This window comes from Molothrus aeneus, chromosome 5, assembly GCF_037042795.1.
Source record: "Molothrus aeneus isolate 106 chromosome 5, BPBGC_Maene_1.0, whole genome shotgun sequence".
Lineage (NCBI taxonomy): Eukaryota > Metazoa > Chordata > Aves > Passeriformes > Icteridae > Molothrus > Molothrus aeneus.
Genome location: NC_089650.1, coordinates 69,550,428 through 69,576,567, shown reverse-complemented (window position 1 = coordinate 69,576,567; position 26,140 = coordinate 69,550,428). Strand labels below are relative to the sequence as shown.

Here is a 26,140-nt window from a genome sequence, read left to right as displayed (position 1 = left end):
ATTATTATTGTTGATGTTGTTGTTATTGTTATTATTATTTTGTGGCTCTAGACTGGAGCGGAAGCGCCTCTAAAGGGGCTCTGGCTGTGTCCCCCCCCTTTTTTCCCACCACATTCCCGGGATTTCCCTCAAAAAGGAGCCACCTCGGGCTCATCCCATTCCCTGCTGCCAGCCCCAACCTCTGCTCCTGCCATTCCTACAGGAAAAGCTTTGCCTGAGGGGGGATGCGAGTGAGACCCTTCCCTTTGGGGGCCCCTCTTCACCCCAGCCCCTGCCCCATCCTGGTCCTGCCCTGTGCCTCTCCCAGCACGGTTTTAACCCCAAAATCCTTCCCAGGAGGGTTCAAAAAGCCTTTGGGGTGGGGTGGGGGTGTTTTTTGGGGGGCAGATTTTACTCAGCATCCCCATGGGCCAAACCCTCGTGCCCAACCAAACCCCTTCCCCCCCTGCAAGCACTTCCCATGGGATTTAATTTTTGGGGTTATTTTGGGGGGTTTTTTATTATCATTTCCAAGTGGCCGTTCAAGTTCTCCACGTCTCGCTCTGCCTTCGAGGGAGTTTTCAGATTCTTGTATTTACTTGTTTTATATGGGGGAAAAAAACCAAAAACCCACAAAAACAAACCTATCCAATGTTCTTTGTATACAGTTCTTGGGTCCTTTTTCCGAGGGGAGGGAGATCTTTCCATAGAAACAGTCCTGGTTCTCCAATTCATGACGTTTTTTGGGTTTGGTTTTTTTTCTAATGATTTTTTTTTATCGTCGTTGTGAAGATGTCGGTGGCTTTCCAAGTCAGTGTTTCTTTGGCGATGAAATGAGGTTCTTTTAGTCCCCCCCCAAAACAAAAAAAGAGACAAAACCAGGCAAATAGCAGAGCATGGACCCCCCCTTGTTTTCCCAGTGTCTATTATTGCCTCATTCAATAAATTGTTACAAATGTGTCTACCCGGCTGTCCAACGCTCCTGTTTTGGGGGGACTTTTGGGGATATTTGTCATCCCTCCCTTCCTGGTGGCTGTTTTGGGCTTTGGTCCCTCCCCCTCCCGTGCTGGGGCTGGAGAGGAGAAGCTGAGCATCACCTCATGGGGATGGTTTTGGGGTTTAATCCTTTTTTTTTGGTGCCATTTATCTCATTTTCATCTTCCAGCATCCACCTTGGGAGTGCTGGAGCATCCCCCCATGCTCCCAGCCAAGGGCTGAGGGAATTTTGGGGTGAATTCCTCCATTTTCAGCCCCATCTCACCCCCTGGGCCGATGATTTTCTGGGATGCAAACCCAAGGAGGAGCCAGGAAACGCAGGGATGGGCTTCAGCAGCTTTATTGAAGGATGGTTCTGGATCCAGGGAATCCTGCAGGGCTCCTGGTGGCCTGGGGTGGGAGGAAGAGCAGGAGAAGCTGGAAGGACAAAGAGAGGGAGGGGATGCTCCCAGGAATTCCCAGGAGCTGGAGCGGATCCCTGGGACATCGAAGGTGCTGGAAGGGTGAGCTGGGGGTTTGGGGACCCCAGGACATCCCATGGCCCCAAAGGGGTGCCCCAAAGGGGCCCCGGGTGCAGCAGCAGGGCCGGGGGAGGCGGCGGGGCCTGGCAGACGCTGCTGGGAGGTTTTAATCTTCATTAATCGGCCTTAATCAGCAGGGCAGGGCCTCCTGCTGGGGCAGCTCCTGCAGCCCCCAGCACCAACAGGCTCCCGTCCCAACTGGGAGAGACTGGTGGGGATGGGCCCTGCACCAGTAACCTGCACCCCAAACTGGGAGAGACTGGTGGGGATGGGCCCTGCACCAGTAACCTGCACCCCAAACTGGGAGAGACTGGTGGAGATGGGCCCTGCACCAGTAACCTGCACCCCAAACTGGGAGAGACTGGTGGGGATGGGCCCTGCACCAGTAACCTGCACCCCAAACTGGGAGAGACTGGTGGGGATGGGCCCTGCACCAGTAACCTGCACCCCAAACTGGGAGAGACTAGTGGAGATGGGCCCTGCACCAGTAACCTGCACCCCAAACTGGGAGAGACTGGTGGGGCTGGGCCCTGCACCAGTAACCCCAACCCCAAACTGGTGGGGCTGCACCCATTCTCTGCCCCCTGGCATTGGGGGGGGTCTTCGTGTGGATTTTCTGCCTCTAACCACCCCCAGGGAGGGCCCTGAATTGCAAAATGTGGCCCCAAATTGGAGGATTTGACCCCAGAAATGCAGGTGGACACTCAGGATGAGCCTGGCTGCTGCAGCTGGGAAGGGCCAGGATGAGGGGGGTCCTGGGGGGCTCCCCCAGAGGGAGCAGATCCTGGGAATGCAGATCCTGGGAATGCAGATCCTGGGAATGCCGATCCTGGGAATGCCGATCCTGGTGGGACCGGCTGCACCTTGGGGCGGAGCCTCTGGGGAGGGGCGGAGCTCCTGGGGGTGTGGTCGGGGTGGGGCCGGGGATGCTCCACCCCCAACCCCCCCCAAATCCTCCCCCGGCGGGGCAGGGCCTGCTCTGAGTGAGGGGGGGTTAAAGCCAGCACTGGGGGAGGGAGGGATGGACAGACAGACTGGGAGATGGGTCAGGGGATGGACTGACGGACAGATGGATGCATGGATGGATGGATGGATGGATGGATGGATGGATGGATGGATGGATGGATGGATGGATGGATGGATGGATGGATTCCACACCTGGACAGACAGACAGACAGACAGGGGCTGGGTGTCCGTACAGCCAATGGACGTGGCTGCAGGAATGCACAGACGTTGGGTGTTTGTTACCTGGACGAGCAGACGGATGAACGACCAGACAGACACACGGACACCCGTGCCCCCATAGCCCCCACCGGCCCCAGCAGGGCGATGGGGACCCCCGCCCGTCCGTCTGTCCGTCCCTCCCTGCCCCCAGCACGGGGGGGATGATTGGAGCCTGCAGCCTAATCCAGCGTGATCCAATCTCCGTGGGCTAATGCCGAAAGCTCCGTAATCACCAGCGCTGCCCTACATTCCCTGCGCATCCCAGCACATCCCAGCACAGCCCCAAGCCCCCTCCCCTCATGCCCCTGTCCCCTGAGAGCTGCCACCACCCCTGCTCCTGCACCTGGGGACAGGCAGGGGACACGGGCTGCCCGCTGCTCCATCCCTGCCTCAGTTTCCCCCCTGCATGGGGCTGGTGTGGGGTGGGATCCAGGAACAAGGGTCAGATCCAGGAGCAGGGGCGGGATCCGGGAGCAGGGGTGGATCCGGGAGCAGGGGTGGGACCCAGGGCTGGGGCAGGGGCCGGTGGCCTGACCCCATCCCCACAGGGCCCTGCCCAGACCGGGGCAGGATCAGCCTTTGAGGCCCGAGTCACACCGGGACACGTGGCCACGCTGCTCCAGTCTCCAGTATCCCGCAGATCCCAGTTCCCCCCGCCATGGAGATGGGCTGGGATGCCAGACCCCCCTCTGGGGCTGGGGGCAGCCCAGCATTGCCATCCCCCTTCAACCACGTGTGCAGGGCACCCACAGCATCCCCCAGACCCACAATGATGGAGCGGGGCCCTCCCCGGACCCCACAGGGCCCTCCCAGCCTGGCAGCAGAGCCCTGGGGACACCAGGGGACACCAGGGGACACCAGGGGGACTCTCCTGTCCGCGGTGGTGCCCCGGGGCCGTAGTTGGCAAGTCTAGAACCACCGGATCCTGCTACCGCACCAGTGTGAGTTCTACCATTGCCAAAGGCAGCCCCGGGGCAGCCAGGCCCAGCCTGGGGACAGCCAGGGACAGCGGCCACCGTGCCGGGCCTGGAGAGCTGCAAAAAATAGGAAAAATGCATCAATTCACCCATCTGGCCAGAAAACCCCACACGTGGCTCCAGATCCCCACAGGGAGAGGAGCGGGAGGTGCGGGGTCCATCCTGCTCGGGGCGGCCACCACGAGGACACGGCCTGGCCGAGGTGTCCCTGTGGGCTGGGACACCACGCTGGGATGGACACGCCCGCAGTGTCACCATGTAGGGATGGACACCCCCTCAATGTCACCATAGCATGGGTGGGATGGACACCCCCTCAATGTCACCATGTTGGGATGGACACCCCCTCAATGTCACCACGTAAGGATGGACACACCCTCAATGTCACCACGTTGGGATGGACACCCCCTCAGTGTCACCACATAGGGAATGACACCCCCTCAATGTCACCACGTAAGGATGGACACCCCCTCAATGTCACCACGTTGGGATGGACACACCCTCAATGTCACCACGCTGGGATGGACACCCCCTCAGTGTCACCACGTTGGGATGGACACCCCCTCAGTGTCACCACGGCGTGGCTGGGATGGACAGATGGACACCCCCCCTCATCCCAGCAATTCCAGAGGCGTTCCCAGCACCCCATCCCAGCACCCCCTCCCCGAACCCCGGCGCTGCTCCGTCCCCCGCCCGGCGCTGCTCTCCCCGCCCTCTCCCATATTGGCACTACACATAATTGCTCAAAAGCTACAAATCAAAGCAAAAATGTGCTAGTGCCAAAACGGGCCAGGCGGCGTCGGCGACGGCCCCGCGGCGCTCGCGGGTCTTTCTCTGCTCTGTTTATGGCCCTATGGTAATTCACTGACCGCGGGGTTGCACAGTGAATTCTACCAGTGCCATACACAGAACAGGAGTAGCGAGCTGGCACCTGCCCTTTTTCCCCTGGATTTCCACCCAAATCCTCCACCAGCAGGAGCCCGACGCCCCCGGAATGGCGACAGGAAAATGGGAATTGATTATTATTGATTGGCAAAATGATTCAGGAATGGCCGGGCGAGGGGAGATGCTCACCCTGGTGGGGAGGATCCGGTCCCCAGCTCAGCTGGGGGATTTTTTGGGATGGGGATGCTGGAAGCCGTTTCCCACCCTGCATTTCCAAGGTTATCCATAAATCCCAGCCCCAGATTTGCCATCCTCGGGAGGGCTGCAGACCCCCCAAAATGGTCCCAGACCCCCAAAATGTGGCAAGCTCCCCCCGATGGCCACAAGCCCCCCGAAACGGCCCCAGATCTCAAAATGTTGCAAAGCCTCTGGGTGGTTCCCCAACCCCCAGAACGCCACAATCCCTCCAACTAATTCCAAACTGTCCAGACAGCTGCAGCCCCCATAAAATGCTTCAACCCCCCAAAAGGTTGCAACCCCCCTGGATGACTGAAAGCCCCCCAAAATTTGCAACTTCTCTGGATGGTTGCAAGCCCCCAGAAGGTTAAACCCCCGTGGACGGTCACAGACACCCCCAAAAGGTTGTAACCTCCCCTGGATGCTTTTGAAGCATCCAGATAATTTGAATTCCCCTCCAAAAAAAAACTATTGCAACCCCCCTGAAAGGTTACAAACCCCCTGAATGGCAGAACCCCCAAAAACATTTGAGAAGACTTCTGATGGCTTTGGACCCTCCAGAATTGCAACACCCTAAAAGGGATGCAGACCTCCTGGATGGCTGCAAACCCCCAGATGGCTGCAAACCCCCCAAAATGCTGAACCACCCCCAGATGGCTGCAAAGCCCCCAAAACTTGCAGACCCCCTTTGCTGCTGAAGATCCTCCTTTGCTGCATGAGCCCACCCAAGAGGATGCAGATCCCCTCCAGTGGCTGAGACCCCCGGATGGCCGCAGGCCCCCCTGAAATTTCCAACCCCCTCGGAGGGTGGCAAAGCCCCCCCGGATGGTGCAGACCCCCGGCTGGCAGTGACCCCGTCCCCAGGGCCGCGGCGACCACGCCAGAGGAGGAGGAGGAGGAGGAGGAAGGCACAAAGTCTCCTTTGTGTGGCAAAGCCGAGGCCCCAACGAGCCCAGAGGGCCGGGATGAGCTCGGGGTCCCCCGGATCCGGTGCTGGGAGCTGACCCCCCTCGAGGACACAGCCCCCAGCCCCTCACACCCCATCTGGCCTCGAATTTGGGGACAAAGAGGAGCAGCGGCGCTCGCTGGGCTCGGCCACCCCCGTGGCTTGGGAGTGACACACACGGAGGGGTCAGCGCCAGCAGGGACAGACCTGTCCCCACCCTGCACCCACCTTTGGGGCTCCAACGGCAACGCCCCCAGGAATCACCAAAAAACTCCTGGAGACGCCCCAAATCCCCGTGGGGCTCAGCCAAGCAACCCAGAGGGAAGAGAAGAGAACCCCCCGTGACCACAGCTCGGTCCTCACCTGGGGGACACCGCCCTGGCGCCGCGGTGGCCTGGGGACAGCGGGGACAGCGCTGCCAGGGGACGCGGCCGGGCCGAGCCCATGGCCATCCTTGGCCATCCTTGGCGTGACTTTGGGCGACGCCTTGGCCCCGATCCGGCCCTGGCCGCCCGCGTGGCCCCGGCACCGCGCCAGGCAGGACCCGGCCACTGCCCCCGGCCTTGGGGTGCCCCCTTTGTCCCTGTCCCCCTTTGTCCCTGTCCCCAGCCCCCGCCCAGGGCCGCTGCGGCAGCCGGGCCCGGCTGAGCCAGCCCAGCCCCTCTGCGGAGCCGCCCGTGACGTTGGAGGTTGGAGCTGCCGCATTGCGGATGGGGCCCCCCCGGGCCCCCCCGGCCCCGCTCCCGCTGCCCCCTCCCAGGGCTCCCGCACCTCCAGCTGGGGACATCGGGGTCCCCTGGCCACGCTCTGGGGGCCAATGGGGCAAAACAGCATCCCCAGAGCCACCGGAGCCACCGCCAGAGTCACGGGCGATGCTCACGGCACCGGCAGCACCAAGATGGTGCCCGGGCACGGCCCCTGGCACAGCGAGGGACGGGGACATGGTGGTGGCTCCTGGATGTGGCTGCCCTGCCATGGGGGCAGTGGGGGTGGGCACCCGGCCGGCCTCGACACCCTGACACCAGGGCTGCCTCCATGGGAACGGCCAGGTGGGGATGGGGACAAGGACAGGGACAAGGTGGGGATGGGGATAGGATGGGGACAAGGACAGGAACAGGGACAAGACAAGATGGGGACAGGGACGAGATGGGGATGGGGACAAGGACAGGGACAAGATGGGGATGGGGACAGTGGCAGAGATGGGAACAGGGACTCGGATGGAGATGATGGGGATGGGGATGAAGTGTGAGACAAGGAGACAGGGCAAAGGAGAGGTGGAGAAAAGGAGAAGGAGACAGGGATGGGCATGGGGATGGGGACAGGGACAGATAAAGATGGGCATGGAAACGGGACAGAGACAGAGACAGAAATTTGTTCAGGGGTAGAGATGAGGATGGGGATGTGGCTTGAGATGGGGACAGGGACGGAGACAGAGGAGGCAGAGGAGGACAGGGACAGGGACAGGGACGGAGCTGCCGGGAGCTCCATTTCGGGCTAAACCGGGCAGATTTGTGCCGCAGTGCCCGCAGAGACACCGGCCATGGCCCCCGCCCGGCGCCCGGGGACGCCTCCTCACCCCAGAGCAGCCCCCGGCCCGGGGCAGGACCCCACCGTGCCACCCCGACCGAGGTTTGGGGTCCCCAGACAGGACTGGGGATACGCCTGAGCCCGCCAGGGTCCCCCCAGGCTCCGCAGCACCGGGCGGGGCGGGGGGGCAGGGGGTGCGCGCCCCGGGGGTTGGGGCGCTCGGGCAGCCCCCAGAGCAGCCCCGCCGTGTTCCGGGGTCCCCCTGAGCCGGGCTTTCGTTTGCGGCACAATTTGGGGCAGCGGAGCCGCCACCGGGGCTGCACGGCGGCCACGGAGCGCACCCGGGGGGCGGGGGGGGCACCCCCAAAGCCCCGGAGAGCCCCCCCAGGGCCGGGGGCCGCGGGCGCTGGGGCTGCGCCCCGATCTCGTTGTCACCGCATCGCCCCCCGGGATGCGCCCGCGGCGCCACCGCCCCGACGGGAGAGGTTTGGGGAGCCCGGGCGGGATGGGGGGCGCCGGGAGGGGGGGGTGAGGCACGGGGGGCTCAGCCCGAAGGGGTTTGGGGACCCCCCCGTCGAGGAGAAGCGCGGAGAGGGGGGAGCGCAGCGCGCCGGGCTCGGGTCCCGCCGGGAGTGGGTGCGGGGGAAGGGAGCGGCTCAAGGGGGGGTCCCCGAGCCCCGGGGGGGTCCCGGCAGGACCCGACCCCCCCGGGCCCGAGGGCCGCACTTACCTGCGCTGCTCCGAGAGCTGCCTCCGCTCCGCACCGGGCCCGACGGGGGGGGTCACCGTGGGGCTGGGGGGGACGGACGGACGCGGGACCCCCCCCCCCCCCGGCACCCGCAGCCCCCGGGGGGGTCCCCGCCGCCGCCCGCAGCCCCGGCGCTCGCACAAGTGGCGGGGAGCGGCGGCGGCGGCGGCCTTAGCCCGGCCGGGGGACCCCCCCTGCGGCTCCCAATTGGCCCAGGTGCCCCGGAAGGTGGAGCCGGGCCCGGGGCGGGGAGGGGGGGGACGGGCTCACCTTGGGCCGCCCCCCCTCCCACGCACCCCACCCCCGGGGCCGCCCCGCCGGGGTCGGTCGTGCCGTCCGTGCCCCCCGTTCCCCCTCCGGGCAGCCCCGGGGGTGATGGCGGGACCCCCCCAGGGCTGGGCACGGAGCGGGGGCTCCTGGACAGGCGGAGCGGCCCCCCCGCTCCATCGCTGCCCGCGCTCCGTGGGGCGGAGGCGGTGCCCGCCCATCCCCGCGGCCTCGGGGCGGCTCCGTCCGGCGGCGGCGGCGGCGGGCAGGGCCCGGGCAAGGCTGAGCCCCGACCGGCGCTTCCTTCCCCTTGGGGGGGCATTTTTATAGCCGGTGCCGTCCCGCCCCGGGGCCGCCGTCGGGGCCGCTCACCGGCTGTCGGACACCGGAGCCGCGCACCTGAGCCGCCCCGCCAGCGCCGATCCGGTTTCCCGCTGCCGAGACTCCCCCCACATCCCCCCCGGGCCGGGGGGGCGAAGGAAACCGATCCCGAGCCCCCCCGCACCCCCTCGCACCGCAACTCGAGAGGCGCAGCTGCCGCCGCCCGCCCCGAGGGGCTGGGATGGGATGGGATGGGATGGGGTGGGATGGGATCCATGGGATGGGATCCATGGGATGGGGGGGCTCGGGGGGCGCGAACCCCGCTGTGGGTGCGGGGAGGGGGGCTCTGTGATGGATCCCGGGCGGGTGGGAAGCGCTCCCGGTGGTCCCGGTCCCCTCCGTGTCCCAGCGCTGCAGGGATGGGGCGCACGGAGCAGCCCGGCGCTAAAATTATATCCCACCCCCCAAATTCCGTTTCTTGTCACCACATTAAACCCTCAAATCGCCCCCAAATCCCGCCCAAAGCCCCCCAGTGCAATAACGCAGGTTCAAACCACATATAAAAACATAAAAAAATAAAAATACAAATTTATAAGAATAAAACTCTCTCGGGGGTCAGTGGCGCCCCCCCGGCCCAGGCGCGTGTGCAGCGCGGGGCTCCAGCGCCGCAAACCAGCCCGACCAGTTTGGGGCCGGCCGCCCGGCGGGAGCGGGATCGGGTTGCCGGGGCCGGGATGGAGGGCGGGAGAAGCCGTCGGGGCTTCCCGGGAGCTCTGGTGGGGCTTAAACCCCCCAGAGGGCATGGGGGGGCAGGGGGCTGGGTGGGGTAGCCCCCCCAGAGGGATGGGGGCAGAGGACGAGGGGAGGAGGAGGGGCTGGGATGGGCGCGGTGCTGGATGCCAGGACTGGGATGCGTTGGGGATGCTGCTCCGTGGGACCCCGGGGTGGTGCTGGAGAAAGGAGGGTCCTGGCATGGTCCCCAAACCCAGGGTGGTCCTGGAGCCTGGGGCACCTCTGGTGGTGCCCATGGCCTGGCGTGGTCCCCACGAGCCAGGGGTGGTCCCCAGGGGTGGCCGCCATGCAGAGAAGCACCTGGGATGGTCCCTGCATCCCATCGGATGCTTCCCAGGATTCCAGGAGGGGCCTCAAGCAAGGAGGGAGCCAGGATGGGCCCCAGGTGCAAGGATGGTCCCCAGGAGGGTCCTGGAGACCTCAAGACACTTCTGGAGCCTCCAGGATTATCCCCAAGGAAAGAAGAACCCCAGATGGTCCCCAGAAGTCAGGATGGTCCTCAAGACCCCAGGATGGTGCCCAAGAGCCTGGGATGGTCCCTGAGACCCCAGGACGGTTCCTGACACCCCAAAACCGTCCCCAAGGTGGGAACCATCCCAGATGATCCCCAAAAACCAGGGTGATCCCTTCCCAAGGGAGGGATCCAAGGTCTCCAAGCAGGAAAGAACCTGGGATGATCCCCAAGAGCCCGGGAAGGTCCCTGGGATGATCCCCAAGAGCCCGGGGTGGTCCCTGAGTTCCTGGGATGGTCCCTGAGTTCCTGGGATGATCCCCTAAAGCCCAGGAAGGTCCCTGAGTTCCTGGGATGGTCCCTGAGTTCCTGGGATGGTCCCTGAGTTCCTGGGATGATCCCCAAGAGCCCGGGGTGGTCCCTGAGTTCCTGGAATGATCCCCAAAAGCCCAGGAAGGTCCCTGAGTTCCTGGGATGGTCCCTGAGTTCCTGGGATGCCCCAGCTGAGGACGGTCCCCAAGCAAGGAGGCTCCTGGGGTGGTTCCCGTGCCAGGGGATGATCCCAAAGCTGGGACACCCCCATGCCCTGCACGGTGCCAGCCCAAGCAGGGGATGGGGCCCTCACTCCGGGCCCGTCCCTCTCCTGGCATCCCCAATATTTCAGCTCCACCAAGGAGCGGCCGCAATTTCCCGTTGGCCTCGTCCCGCGTAAGCCGAGCGGAGCCAAGGGCCCTGTTTAAAAATTTACATCTCCTTCTTGGGTTCCTGTGCCCAGGCTGGGATGGATGGGGCTGGAGGAGGCTCTGGGAAGGTGCAGGGGGCCGGGCAGGGCAGCGCTCAGTGGGGGCTCAGCAGGGCTGGGCTCAGGGCATGGATGGATGGAAGGATGATGAGGATGATGAGGATGATGAGGATGATGAGGATGATGAGGATGATGAGATATTGATGTGCAGGGAGCTGCATCAGCCAGGGAACCCTCTCAGCACCTTCTCCAGCCAAACCCTCCCTGTTCCATGAGATCCTGGCTCCAAAATGGGATGGAAGCTCAGGGACAGGCAGGGGGGAGCCTGGTTCACCCTGGTGGGCATCACCCCGGGCTGGGATGAGCAGGGATGAGCAGGGATGAGCATCCCGTTCCTGGGGGTTGGGGGTTTTGGGGTTTTTTGGTCTGGAGCTGTTGGATTCAGCATCACCATGCTCAGGTGGGAAGAGGAAAATGGGATGGAGGGAGGAGTTGGGGAAAAGAGCACAAAATTGGGAAGGAGCAAAGCAGGGAGGGAGGAACCCCGGCTCCAAAAGGCTCAGAATCACTGGATTTGGGGAAAACGGAGACATTTGTCACCAAACGTGCCCTGAGCTGGGAGTGTTCTCTGCAGGGGCACTCCTGGGGTGTGACGGGGCAGTGGTGGGATCCATCTGGGCAGGTCCATCCCGGCTCCAGCCCCACCATTCCAGCCGGGCACACACGCACGTGTCCCGCAGGCCACGGTTCGCTCCGTTGGCACATCCTGAGCTGGAATTCGGGTCTGAATGGAGGAAGGAGGAGCCAAAGCCTTCCCCACACCCCCCTGCCCCTCCTGCCCTTCCCGGGGGTGCGGAGGGGCCGCGTCCCACGGCAATGTCATGCATTAGTAATGGCCACCGATCCGATCCGCCGGCGCTGACGGCATTTCTTCCAGCGGGAGGAACAATTGGGCCGTAACCGGAGCCGGCCCGGGGCCGGCCGGGAGGCTCAGGTGTCCCCCGGGGACAGCGGGGTCACCACACGGAGCCCGGCTCGTCTGGGTGCCCGCCTGGGCTCGGGGGCATCCGGATGGACACACGGATGGACACACGGATGGACACACGGATGGACACACGGCACCGTCAGGCTGGGCAGGATCCCCGAGATCCCTGGGGCTCCCAGGGTGGAGGGTCCTGGAGTGTGGCACAGGGACAGAGCCAGGAGGGGTGGGAGTGCCCCGGTGCCACCAGGAGCAGCCCCAGGAGCAGAGCCCCGAGCAGCGGCCAGCGCTGGGCTGTCCCCGTGGGTCACAGGGGCTGTGGGTGGCACCAGCCAGAGCCTGACAGGGGTGGCACCCACAGACCCTTGGGATGGCACCCACAGACCCCTGGGGTAGCACCCACAGACCCCTAGGGATGTCACCATCCAGAGGCTGATGGTGATGGCACCCAGACACCCTTGGGGGTGGCACCCAGAGGTCCTTGGGGATGTCACCAACCAAAGCCTGATGGTGATGGCACCCAAATCTTCACAGGGGTGGCACCCAGGTCCCCACAGGGATGGCACCAAGCAGCAGCCAGAACCCAATGGAAATGGCACCCAAACCCTTTCAGGATGGCACCCAAAACCCCACAGGGAGAGCACCTGGATCTCCAGAGTCCTCAGTCCAACGTTCCATGGGGACAGTACCCAAAGCCCTGTGGAAACCCAGAGACCCGCGAGGATGGCACCCAGAACTCCACGGGCTGGCAGCCAGAACCCTGTGGGGCTGGCACCCAAAATCCCTGAGGGGTGGCACCCAGTGGAAATGGCCCCAAAGCCCCTCTGGGGTGGCACCCAGAGCCCAGTGGGAGTGACACCAAAAGTCCCATGGGAATGGCACCCAAAGCTCCTTGGGGACAACACCCAAAGCCCTGCAGTGGTAAAAGCCAGAGCCCCATGGCAATGTCACCCGGAGTCCCATGGGAATGGCACCTGGGTCCCATGGGAATGTCACCTGGGTCCCATGGGAATGTCACCCAGAGTCCCATGGGAATGTCACCCAGAGCCCCATGGGAATGTCACCCGGAGTCCCATGGGAATGTCACCTGGGTCCCATGGCAATGTCACCCAGAGTCCCATGGCAATGTCACCCGGGTCCCATGGCAATGTCACCCACAGCCCCATGGCAATGTCACCCACAGCCCCATGGCAATGTCACCCCCCAGTGATGCTCCCAGAGCCCCCGAGGTGTCACCCACATCCCCGGGAGCCCCAGGCTTTGCCCTTTGACCCCGTACAGACCGGCCCGGGTGACACCTCCGGGAGCAGGAGCAGCACCTGCCACCAGCTCTGTCCCCCCGTCACCCTAACACTGACCCCCCAAACCACAGCCACGCCCCGAGGGGGACAGCGGGGACAGAGCAGCCATGGGGGCACTGCCGGGGGACAGGGGGACACCCAGGACCGCGCCCGGCTCTGCCCCGGACTGGGAGGCCACTGTGGGGCACGGGGGCCACCTGCCGGGCAGAGGGGACAGCGACAGTGCCACCCCCGCTGGCCCTGGAGCCCCCGAGGGAGGGGACACAGCGAGGGGCGCGGGACTGTCCCCCCTGCCCGCCCCTCCGCAGGGGCACAGCCCGGGCACAGTGGCCGCAGGAGGTGGCCCGGGACAGTGGAGGTGGCCCGGGGACAGTGTCACAGCCCCGCTGGCAGCAGGTGGCACTGGCGTGGCACAGAGCCGCCAGCGTGTCCCCAGGCTGGTGACAAACAGCCCCGAGCCGGGGAGGAGGAGGAGGATGGAGAGGAAGGGCGGGCTCAGCTCCAGCTGCGCGGTGGCAGCTGCGGGGGTCAGGGCGGGTGAGAGGGGACAAGGGACGTGCCAGCCCTGTCACCTTCCCCGGCCCTGCACAGCCCCTGGGGTCCCTGAGCTGCTCCCCGTTCCCTGCACACCTCATCCCAAATCAGGAGTGAGCACCCAGCAAACAGCCCCTCCGCCTAATTAGCAGCGTTAATTAATGACACAGCTCCCGGGAATCCCGGGCAGCCTCGCCTGGGACAGCTCCAGCTCCAGGAGACCCCGGCATCCAAGGAATGGGAGCAGTGGGTGCCTCGTGGTGCCTCATCCGGCCCCAAAATCCCAAAAATCCTAAAAATCATCTTGGGGCCGTGGCTGTGCCACAGGGACGGAAGGGCATCGCCTAAAGAGCTGCGAAAGGAATCGGCGAGGTTGGAGGAGCCGCCAGGACCATCAGCCTCGCCACCATCGCCTCCAGGCGGTCACTGCAGGTGGGGAAGGGCCCGGTGGCGCCTCCGGGGATGCAGAGCCCGGGGTGGAGCCCGGGGCCGTCCCTGCAGCCCAAACACCAGGCAGATCTCAAGGTATGTACAGATTTTATTTAAAAAAAAGAGGAAGTTTACAGTCGAATTATACACAGCTATTGGAGAGGTTATACCCAGAGGAGAGGCAGCTGTGCCACTCTACCAACACCAGGAAAAAAAGAGGAGAAAAAAAGGAAAAAGAACAAAAACTCAACCCAAGGGCAAAACCAGCCCCAGATCTCTGCTCTCACCTGACAGGAACCCAGCACGGGAGGGGGAATTGTGGCTGTTGAAAGGGGCAGCAGGATGTGGAGGAGGGGGAAAAAATGGGAAAAAAAGGAAAAAAATAAGAAAAAAAGAAAAAAGAAATAGTGAAAGATATCCCAGGTGCAGGGAGGAGGGAAGGGAGCACAGTGAGGGACGGGGTCAGGCTGGTGGCACAGCTCTGCTCCCTGGGCCAGCACCCCTGGGTGGGGACAAAGCCATCCCTGGGTGGGGACAGCTGGGGCAGAGGGGCCTGGGAGCGCCCACCCAGCCTCTCCTTCCATGGAAAACCTCGGGGCAAGAGGAGAAACAGCGGGGGCAGAGGGCAAAGGCTGCTCCCAAAGCAGCTCCAAGGGCTGTGGCAAAGCTTGGCAGTGAGGAGCTCAGACCAGGGTGACGCCACCACCGTGGGGTGAAGAAGAAAACCACCCTGAAGATGGGAAAAGAAAGGACTGGAGAGCATCAAATAAAGCTCTTGCTCCACCATGGCTCCACATTTCCATCCAGATTAGGTGGGTGAAGTTTTACAGACATCGTTTTGTGAAGGGGAGATTATTTTGGGGGGAAAAGGGAGATTTGGGGTGAAAAGAGGTGGGAGCTGCAGGAGGGGAAGCAGCAGCAGGGTCTGAGGGGGGACAGGGGAGCCCCCAGCCCACCCTGAGCACCTTCCCCCTGCACTTTGGCAGCTGCTTTCTCCTCCCAGGACAAAAGCTGGGCTTTGTCTCAGCCTGGCAAGTGCTGGGAATGTGCATTTTTGGGGCTGAGCCACCGGCGTGGACGAGCTCAGTGAACCCATCCCGGGGTGTCTCACAGCCAGCTGTGCTTTCCCAATTTTTGGGGTTTTTTTTTGGGAATCCCAGCTTAGTGTTTCCCATCCAGCAGTTGGATGCCCTAAATCCACGTGAGGGGAATGATGGAGATGAAAAACCCTGCAAGGGAAGGGGGTGAGGGAATTAGAACACTATTTTTATACAATATTGAAAAAATACAAATTTTTATTGTGATTTCTTTTTTTTTTTTTTTTTTGGTTGCCTTTTTTTTTCTTTTTTGTTCTGTTTTTTGTTTTTTTCTCGTTTTTTGAAGCTTTTTAAACTGAAATCACCACCCAGCACTTGACTCTACTCCTAAGTAGCACCTACAAGTAAAGGTTTATAGCACAAGCAAAACTGCCAGGGCAGCAGGAAAGCGAGTTAAACGTGGCCCCTCCCTCCCCAAATTAATGAGCAAACAACGTGCTAGATAAGAGTTAATTACATCATTACATGTTAAATAATTAATATTACCCTCCAACAAGCCACAAATGCTAGATAGAGAACTTCAGCACAGTACTAGCCACAGCCCTACACCACTGCTGGGAGAGGATGGGGAGGAGGAGGAGGAGGAGGAGAGGGAAAACCTTTGCTTCGTGCCCGGAATTAACAGAAAGGAAATTCATGGTAGGTTTTTTATTAAGGAAATTCATGCCAAAGCCAAGTGGGACTTGATGGAGTTTTTGTTTTCTCCCCCAAAAGCAACAGAAATAAAAGGAACTGATTGTGCTTTATGAATCTGAGGTGGGGCTGGGGTCTCCCAGCCCCAGCTCGGTGGAGTCTCGAAAGGAAAAGGAAACGAAGCCCAAGAATTCTGGGGAAATGCAAATGTACCAGTCTGACATTCAACACTCTGCTCCAGAGCCGCTCAGGGTGGGTTGATTTCTTCCTGCAGGTCGCATCACAAATGAAAAGATCTTGTCCAAACCCCTCCAAAAATCCCCAAAAGAAAACAGCAGGTAACATTCAGCTTTAAAAATCCATCTCAGCTTGAAGCTCCGATGCACAATTATCCCAATTCAAGTATCCCAAGGAGACATTTACTTATCAGATTTCTAGGAACAACAGCAAAAATAAAAAAAAAAAATCTCTCAGTTTGCTGCAAGACACCAGGAGAAATCCAACATTCCAATTCCCAAACATCCTGGAAAAAAACCCCAAAAAACCAAAAAAAACCAAAAAACCAAAAAAGAAAACCAAACCAACCAACAAAAAAAACCAAAGAGTGAATTCATTTGCTTCCTCAATTGGTGCTTTTTAGGCTTTTTTTTTTATTCAGCTCAAATTTTGTGTGGGTTTTTTTTTTTTCTAGATAATTTTCTTTGTTAACTCTTAAGGAATTTTTATCCTGTTGTACACACACAAGCAGATGGGAACCAAGCTGGTGCAGAAGGGGGAGGAAAGAAAGATTTAAAAAGAGGAAAAAAAAAGACCAAAAAGGAAAATCAAAATCGGTGCCGATGGATTCGTGGACTTGGGCCAACGGGACAATTCCGTGGAGGAGCTGAAGCTCTGGCAAGGCCAATCCATCTGGTCAGAGGAGAATTCCCAGGACACAGCCAGCGTTTGTCAGGTGTCTGAACCACACTTCCAGCAAAAGAGGGAGGGGGGGAAAGAAAGGAAGAAAAAGAACCCCGAAATGACAAAGCCAAGTGGGAGCCGTGGAAGGGCAGCGGGTTCCAGAGCGGGGCAGAGCAGGAGCCGGGCTCCAGGCGCATCCCAGCTCCAGGAGCTTCCTCCTCCTCCTCGTCCGCGGGTGGCTCCGGGTGGTTCTTCCCTCCCGGGCAGAGCAGGGACAGCCACAGCCCCGGCAGAGCCCCGGGCTCCGGCAGGCAGCTCCGTCCCCAGGGCTCGGGAGGGCAGGGAGGAGCCACGGCTGAACCCCGTCCCAGCGAGTGCTGCCGCTCCAGGGCCGCTCCAGGGCCGCTCCAGGGCCCCTCGAGGGCTCCGCACGGCGCTGCTCGCAGCTCGGCCCCTCCTGCTCGTGTCCAAACACAGCCCGGAGGAGGAGCCGCCCCTTCCATCCCTACACCCCGCGGCTTGGACCTGGAGCGAACACCGCCGACAGCTCCGGTGGAAACCTGGATCCCACAGCAAATCCTTCTCTTTTCTCTGCCTTCTGGTTGGATTTTTGGGGTTTTTTTGCTAATTCCCCCCCTCCCAGGGCAGCTGTTTGGTAGCACACCGAAGCTGACTTGGCCAAATGGAAAATCTCAAGGCATGCATCCTGCATATTGCTACCAGAATGGAATGTTGGGAATGCTCTAATGCACCTCGGGAACCGGGACATGACCGAGAAAATCAAGACCTAAAGGATGATATATATATATTTATATATGAACACACACATATATATAAATATATATATATATAGCTCAATGCTAGAATTCATAAAAACCTTGTTTAGTAATAAAAAAAATTGCTTTGTTTAAATATGAATATTATAGTCTGCTTCTCATGGTTAGGAAATTAGAGTCTCTCTGAAAAGCAGGTGGCCTCCTCTACTACAACTCCATGTCCTGAGCCTCATCTTCAGAGAAGTCAGACATGGAGCTCTCGGATGAGCTGTCCCCGGTGCCTTCTTCCTGTTCTTTTAGTGCTTCTTCTGTTGCATATTTCTGGATGTATTCTGGATGGCAGAGGAAAAAAAGCAAAAAATGGGATGTTCAGGGATAGGTAATCAACAGCTGCGGGGTATTTGAGAAATCAGAGAAATGATTCCTTATGGAATTGTTGTAAAATATATATATATAAAAGAAAATATATGTATAAAAATATATAATAGATATTTAAATAGAAATATATATATTTATACATAAAAAAATATATATTTATGTTGTAAAATATAATTCTGAATAAAAATTATCATGAAATAGGATAAATGACCATACATGATTTATCAGTATTAATTTTTGTGATCATTTAAGTATATAAATTATAAATGGCACGTTTGATAAATCAGATAAAAGATTTCTTATAGAATTGTTGTAAAATATATATATATAAGAAAATATATGTATAAAATATATATATAAATATTAAAAATATATATTTTATATAATATATGTATATATTTATGTTGTAAAATATAATTGTGAATAAAAATTATCATGAAATAGGATAAATGACCAAAAATTATCACAAATTTAATACTGATAACTCATGTAATATATAAATGGCATGTCTGATAAATCAGATAAAAGATTTCTTATAGAATTGTTGTAAAATATATATATAAAAGAAAATATATGTATAAATATATATATATTTATATATAGATAAATATATATATTTTTATATATGTATATATTTATGTTGTAAAATATAATTGTGAATAAAAATTATAATGAAATCGGATAAATGACCATAAATGATCACAAAAATTAATACTGATAAATCATGTAATATATAAATTATAAATGGCATGTTTGATGCATCTGATAAGATTACTTATAGAATTGTTGTAAAAAAATATAAAAGAAAATATATGTATAAATATATATATTTTATGTATGTATATATTTATGTTGTAAAATATAATTGTGAATAAAAATTATAATGAAATAGGATAAATGACCAAAAATGATCACAAAAATTAATACTGATAAATCATGTAAGTATATAAATTATAAATGGCATGTTTGATAAATCAGATTAAAGATTTCTTATAGAATTGTTGTAAAATATATATAGAAAAGAAAAAAATTATATAAATATATATATTTTTATATAATATATGTATATATTTATGTTGTAAAATATAATTGTGAATAAAATTATCATGAAATAGGATAAATGACCATAAATTATCACAAAAATTAACACTGATAAATCATGTAAGTATATAAATTATAAATGGCATGTTTGATAAATCAGATAAATGACTTTTTGTAGAATTGATAATGTAAAATACAACTATTTTACATAATAAAAATAAATAAAATATAATAAAAAACATATAAATATATATAAATAAATAAAAATTATTAAAATTATCATGAAATAGGATAAATTATCACAAAAATTAATACTGATAAATCATGTAACATATAAATTATAAATGGCGTGTTTGATAAATCAGATAAATGACTTCTTGTAAAATACAACTGTTTTACATAATAAAAATAAAATTGAAAAAATATATAAAATACATATAAATAAATAAAAACTATTAAAATGATCATGAAATAGGATAAATTATCCAAAAATTAATACTGTTAAATCATACAAGTACATAAATTATAAATGGCGTATTTGATAAATCAGATCAATGACTTCTCGTAAAATTGATAATGTAAAACATAACTGAATAAAAATGATAAAAATTCTCATGGAATAGGATAAATTATCACAAAAATTAATACTGATAAATCCTACACGTAGATAAATTCTGAATTATCCCATTGCCCGGAGCAGCTGTGGCTGCCCCACCCTCAGCAGTGTCCCAGGGCTCGGAGCAGCCTGGGCTGGTGAGGATTCCCTGGGATTTGGATGCTCTTGAAGGTCCCTTCTGAGCCAAACCATTCCCAGGCTCTGTGGCACATCCTGGAGCTGGCTGCTCCCTCCCCAGAGCTTTCCCAGAACTCATCTCCCTCTGGAAAAAGGGGAAATCCCAAGGGAGCTGTTGTTATTCCTGGCACACTCCCCCTCTGTGGGAACCTCCAGAATTCCCTCTGGGATTATTCCAAACCCACCCAGGCTCTGGCTGGAGCAGCTCTGGGAGCTGCAGGCCCCAGGCAGGACTGGAGGCCACCAGCACCTCCTCCCTGGCTGCTCCAGGGGACATTCCCACCTGGAGGCTGCTGCCTCCTCCAGCCTAAGCTCAAACTCAGAGCCCTTCAAGCTTCAAATGCCACTTTTTTATATCCAGGAAAGCTCCTGGGCTGGGTTTTTTGGGAGGTTTAACCCAGGAAAAGCGAAATTTCCAGGGAGTTTCCATGATGAGTGTCACATTGATTGGGATTTGTCTTGGGATTTTCAGTCCATCAAGGAAAAAAAAAAACCCAAAATATCTAAATAGTGCCAGAGCATCTCCCACAGAAGGGTGTTCAGGAAGGGGAAGCCTCATGGCACCAACTGCTCCCAGGAAAAGCGCACTGGATTCCTGTGTCCCAGAGCCTGGGGCAGCAGGAAGGAGCTGTGCTCACAGCCCTGGTGTTCCAAGGGACCCCACTGCAATTCCAGACACCTGGGCTGGCACAAGTGACCCAGAGATGGCCTGAGCTCCCACAGAAACTCAGCCTGGACATCCTCCAGCTGTTCCTCACCCTCCCAAAGGAGATTCCCTAAGAAATCTTCCAGAGAGGAGGCAGAGAAGAAAAGGAATCACAAATTTTGGGGCACACCTCTGTGCCTGTGCCCCCCTCCCCAGAGCACCAGGAACAATCCCTGTGCTCCCAGAGATGAAAACAGCTGGAGCAGCAGCAATAAATAAAAGATTGGATTTGCACTCCCAGAGCACAGGGGCTGCCAGGATCCTCTGCAGCACTTTGAACGTGCCCAAGGTCCTTTTTTAGAACAGGGGATGGCAGAGTTTTAGCTCCATCCCACCCTTGTCACGCAATCCTGGCAGGAGCTGCTGCACTCAGGGCTCTGGGATTTATGGAACGCGTTCCAAGCACTCCCAACTCCTTCCAGATCATCTGTACCTGGCTGCCAGGGTGGGAATGAGGGAGCAGGTCATCCCTTCATCCCCAGAGATGTCCTCAGAGCTTCCTCTGGTGAAATCTGGTTTTTCTGGCTTTTTTCCAAGGGCATTTTTGGGTTCTGTTTTCATGAAAGCCTGGAGGACTCTCAGTGCTGACACTGGAGATTTTATCTGACAAGTTATTTTTTTGGTTGCAATTTTTTTGCCCTTCCCTGGTAATAAAAAAGCAGGGAATGGACTTTGGGATACTGAGCAGGGCAGATCTGCAGGGAAGTCTCCACAATCCTGTCAGAGGAATCAGCCAAGGGAGGCTGAATAATTCACAATTTCAATCAAATTTTGAGAGTTCTACCCTCAAAAATTTCACACCAGAACAGTGACTCCAGGTTTAACCACTCCTGGGTGATGTGGCAGAGCTGATCCCAGCTTTTGGGATACCTGAGCTTTCCCAATACCCCACCCAGCAACACCTGACCCCTCCCTCCTTCACATCATCCCATGGAAGGGGAAAAGCCAGGCAGAACCTGCAGCCAAGAGCCATCATTGCCTCGGGATGGAATCCCAATTAACTCTGCTAATTAGGCCTCACCTTTAATTTTCTGTTTGTACTCTTCTGGTCGGTGGAGGTACATGGCTGCAGCGTCCCCATTGAGAGGATCTATGGGGTTGGGATAGGCCAGCAGCTGGGGCAGGAACGACTCAAAAATATTGGTGAGATCTGCAAGGCAAACACAACCTTGGTGTCAGTGTCCCCAAGGCAGGGCCAGCCCAAAAAACCACCCTGAACACCCAGACAGCAGCACAAACTCCAAGGGAAACACTCTGGGAACGAGGGGGAATAAAGGGAGGAAAATCAAAAATGAAGATAAAGGTTGATGGAATCAAAACTGAAAATAAAGGTTGATGGAATCAAAACTGAAAATAAAGGTTGATGGAATCAAAAATGAAAATAAAGCTGATGCTGCAGCTCCAGCTCCTCACAAACTCCGCATCCCTACACACACATGCTGATAGCCATGGGTTCAGCAAGGAGGGGATGGTGCTGATCCCGACCCTAAATCCTGCCTGGATCTTTGGGGAAAACCAAAGAAAGGGTGGAGAGGGTGGGGAACACGCTGGGAATGAAACAATCCCTTCCTTCACTTTGTCCTTGGGCTCAAGCCTCCCAAATGGAAGAGCTGCTCTGCAGGCAAGGACAGGAGCATCCTCTCCCTGCACTCCTTCCCAAGGATTCCCCCCCAGCCTCATTCCATGCACACAAACTGCCCAGGCCAGGAGCAGCTCCGTGGAAATCCTCCTTTTGTCCTGATCCAGGAATGAGCACAATTCTCTGCTCCTTTCTCTGAACTGCAAATTCTCCTGTGCCAACAAAAATGAAACTCCTCACAAACTCCTCATGCTGATATCCACGGGTTAAGCAAGGAAGGGGATGGAATTTTCCTGATTTTTAATCCTGGCTGGAAAAATTGGGAAAAACTCCCAACCAACAGTGCTGTGCTTTAGCCTTGCCTGAATTCTTTACCTCTTCCAATCCCTGTTTAAATGGAAGCTCTCTGCCCATGGAGCAGGGCTGGAGCTCAGCCACTGAGGCCCTTCCAACCCAAACCATTCCATGGACAGCACAAAGCTCTTCCAGAGCTTTCCATGATCTGGTTAGCAGCAACCAGCACTAAAAATCCATCAATTGAGGGCATGTGCAGAGCTCCCAGGAACTCCTCAGTGCCAGCAGGAATCTGTCACCAAACAATCCAGAGCAGGAAACTGCCCAGGGTGACCGGGGATGCACAAACCCCTCTCGGGAAGCACCAACTCCCACTGCAGAGCTGGGGATGGCAGGAGCCAGCCCTGGGCCATCATCCCTCCTTGGAAATGCTCCTGCTCTGGGGGATTCCTGTGGGAACGTTCCAGAAATCTTGGATCTGTCTCTGTTTCCTTGTGCCAGGAAAATCCTGTGGGTGAGCATCTCCACCTGTCCCTGCTCCTGGAAAAAAGCTGGAGCCCATTCCTGAGCCACCACAGAGCTGCTGAATTCAAGTCCCAGAGCCCTCAACGTCCCAAAAAGTTCCCCACAAAAGGGGAAGGAGATCTCCAGGTGCTCTCCCTGTGCAAGAGCTCCTCCAGCTCTGGGATGCAGCCACAGAATTCCAGGCTCCAGCTCTGGATGAGGTGCCCAGGTTTGAGAGGAGCTCCTGGGATGGAGCACAGCAGCACCTGGAGAAAGGATCTGAACCCCAAAAGGGACCCCAGGAAGCAGGAGGAGTGCCCTGGGTGGGTATTCCCTGGATCTGAACCCCCAGAAGGACCCCAGGAAGCAGCAGGAGTGCTCTGGGTGGGTATTCCCTGGATCTGAACCCCAAAGGGACCCCAGGAAGCAGCAGGAGTGCTCTGGGTGGGTATTCCCTGGATCTGAACCCCAAAGGGACCCCAGGAAGCAGCAGGAGTGCTCTGGGTGGGCATTCCCTGGATCTGAACCCCAGAAGGGACCCCAGGAAGCAGCAGGAGTGCTCTGGGTGGGTATTCCCTGGATCTGAACCCCAGAAGGACCCCAGGAAGCAGCAGGAATGCCCTGGGTGGGTATTCCCTGGATCTGAACCCCCAGAAGGGACCCCAGGAAGCAGCAGGAGTGCTCTGGGTGGGTATTCCCTGGATCTGAACCCCAGAAGGGACCCCAGGAAGCAGCAGGAGTGCTCTGGGTGGGTATTCCCTGGATCTGAACCCCAAAAGGGACCCCAGGAAGCAGCAGGAGTGCTCTGGGTGGGTATTCCCTGGATCTGAACCCCAAAAGGGACCCCAGGAAGCAGCAGGAGTGCTCTGGGTGGGTATTCCCTGCCCTGGCACTGCCTGGCCCTTGGCAGCTGCAATTCCCAGGGACTGAATTTGGGCCCTGGCAGCAAAAAGCTGATTTGAGTTGGTAAAATTGGTGCCTCCCCTTGGCTCAGGTGCCTCCCCTTGGCTCAGGAGCCTCTCTGTGGCCACGGAGGGCTCCTGAGGATGAGGGAATCCTGGAATCCCTTGGGGCTCACAGGACACCCAGGAAAATGAGGTTTTCCTTGAAGGAGGTGCCCCACACCTGAACCAAAAGATAAATTTTGTTTTCCAGCTGGTTGTGCAGGAATTTCAGCCCCAGCACTGAGGAGGGAGCAGGAATTGAACCAAGAGGTGCTCAGGAATTTTTTGGTGCATATTCCAGGTTTCTCCCACCTTGGTTGCTGCTGGAATTCTCTCACCCAGATCCTCTGCCAGCTCTGCCTTAAAGGAATTGAAAAATTCCTTTTTTAAATGCAAAAAGGAGAGGAATTATTCCTCCTTTTCCATTTCTTTGTGAGGTGGTGCTGGAATCTTGGACTGATTTTACAGGGAATTAAGCCCAGCGTCCCCCTGCAGCTCCAAGGCAGGCCCTGGAATGCTGGAGCACAAAACCACTGGAATTATTCCTTGTTATCCTTTTTGTGGAGGAGCTGATCTCCCACAACAAATCCATGCTGTGATCCTCATCCTCCACCACATGGCAACTCCAGAGTTCCAACGAGGCATTCCAGCTAAAATCAGTTTTCCAGGGAAGAACCTGAAGGATTTGATGCCCACATTCCCCTGGATTTCTTCCACAGAGTGTACCTGGAATATCTGAAATTCCTATTTTTAAACAGAGACTCAGCTGTGCTCCTCCTAACAGTTCCAGCTTTCTCTAAGTTGTATTTTAAATCGATTTGGTTTTTAAATTGACCTGTTTATCCCTAAAAAGCAGATTTTTAACCAGAAATGAGCCCATGGAAACCACTCTGCAGCATCAGAGGCAACACCACCCCCTAACCTGTAAAAAAATCTTATTTTTCTCGAGATCTTGGCTCGGGGAGGAGTTTCAAATTCAGTAAAAAAACCCAAAATCAAAGGCAAAAACACCTCCAAAAAGTGGTCAGAAATTATCAGTGGCAGAGGGAAATGCCCAACTCACCGTAGAGAGCTGTCCAGGTTTGATTGATTACATCTAGACATACAGTTCCTGACCTGGAACACACGGAGAAAATGGAATTAACACTGCAAAACACCCTGGGGATTGAAAAAACTCCTCCCCAGCCCCTTCCCCGGGGCCTGGCATAAGCCCTGATTTATTCCTATTTATGGCCTTTAACCACCTCCATCTTCCCACTCTGCCCAGCAGAAAATAAATTGGAATTTTACTGCCAGGGAAGCTCCACACAAGCAAGAAATGGTGGGGAAATATTTGAGATTTTGCAGGATTTTCCACAAAGATGAAGGAAGGATTTACTCACGCCTCGTCAATGTTGGGATGGAAGATTTTATTCATGAATCCTGCAGGGAGAAACAGAGGGAAATGAGCAGAAAAACCCCCAAAAATGTAATTTTTTTTACATGAGAAGTCTGGGATTTATGGACCAAGGAGCCAAAGCCATCCCAGCCATAAATAACCTTTAAAATAAGCAGGCACCATTCCCACCCTGGGTCCATTCCCTCACATTCCAGGGAATCCTGAAGTCAGGAAATTCAGGAAAAGTCTGCAGTGCAACCACAAAGATTTTGTTGGATCCTGAAAATTCCTGTCCAGGAGCCCAGTAGAGCTCCCCCATTTGATGAAGTGGGCTTAGAAGGGCAAATCTGAACACAGATTTTAGCTCAACATTGGAATTTTAAAATATATTTTATATCTATTTTCTATATATTATATATATATAATATATATATATTATATTATATATAATATAATATATAATATATAATAATTATAATATTATAATATGTGTTATATATTATATTATAATATAATATATAATAATATTATATATATTAAAAACATATTTATTCATTTATTTATATATATATAATATTTTTATATATATATCAATATATTTTTCCCAACAGAGATTTTCTATGAGCTTGGTATCACAACATTAATCTACAGTTATGAGCCAGGGAGGCAATAATTGAAATTTTCCATCAACACAGCAATTAATTCTCCTGTTGGTGCCTCTGGTCTCCTAAAAAACAGGTTTAGGAGGAGGGAGCTCGATGTGGCTTTGTCCACATTTCAGATTTCTGGACTTGAGAGGGATTGTTGAGTTGCAAATTAAATTGTGAGATAAATAAAATAAATTTTGAAATAAAAACTAAATAAATTTATTCTGAATTTTTTTTGTAATAAAAAATTTTATTCAGAATAAAAATTTGGAAATAGTTTCAAGCCTTACAATGTCCCCCACACTTGAATCAAAAGATAAATTTTGTTTTCCAGCTGCCAACTTCAACCCCAAGTTCAGGAGATTTGGAAGCTCCAATCACTCTTTTTTATCCCATAAATAATGATAACATAAAACACATTAATGGGATTATGCACCATCCCCAGCCTGGGGGGAAGCAAAGCACATCCATCCAAAAAAAGAATGTTTCCAATGATGGCTGAGAGCGACTGCAGAACCCAGGATCCCAAACTCCTCAACAGGGGGAACCCAAATATCTGGATGTGGGACAAACTAAACCTGGATCAGGGGTGGAATGAATTCCTACACTCCTGG

The 26,140-nt window shown here is 54.9% G+C and overlaps 2 protein-coding genes across 2 annotated transcripts in view; one reads left to right on the top strand and one right to left on the bottom strand.

The window, feature by feature from the left end:
- Positions 1-6,579: 6,579 nt before the first annotated feature.
- LOC136557133 (basic salivary proline-rich protein 4-like) lies at positions 6,580-8,634 on the top strand. The gene is made up of 2 exons (XM_066550728.1): positions 6,580-6,811; positions 7,985-8,634. The coding sequence occupies exons 1-2, from the start codon at positions 6,580-6,582 to the stop codon at positions 8,632-8,634; spliced, it is 882 nt and encodes a 293-aa protein (XP_066406825.1).
- Positions 8,635-13,947: 5,313 nt separating this feature from the next.
- UBE2H (ubiquitin conjugating enzyme E2 H) overlaps positions 13,948-26,140 on the bottom strand; it is a 60,247-nt gene continuing 48,054 nt past the window's right edge. Inside the window, exons 4-7 of the mRNA XM_066551088.1 lie at positions 24,884-24,923; positions 24,565-24,617; positions 21,202-21,330; positions 13,948-17,594 (exon numbers count right to left, since the gene is read on the bottom strand). Coding sequence (XP_066407185.1) covers positions 17,470-17,594; positions 21,202-21,330; positions 24,565-24,617; positions 24,884-24,923 — 347 coding nt within the window. The 3' untranslated portion in view covers positions 13,948-17,469. The remainder of the gene's footprint in view (positions 17,595-21,201; positions 21,331-24,564; positions 24,618-24,883; positions 24,924-26,140) is intronic.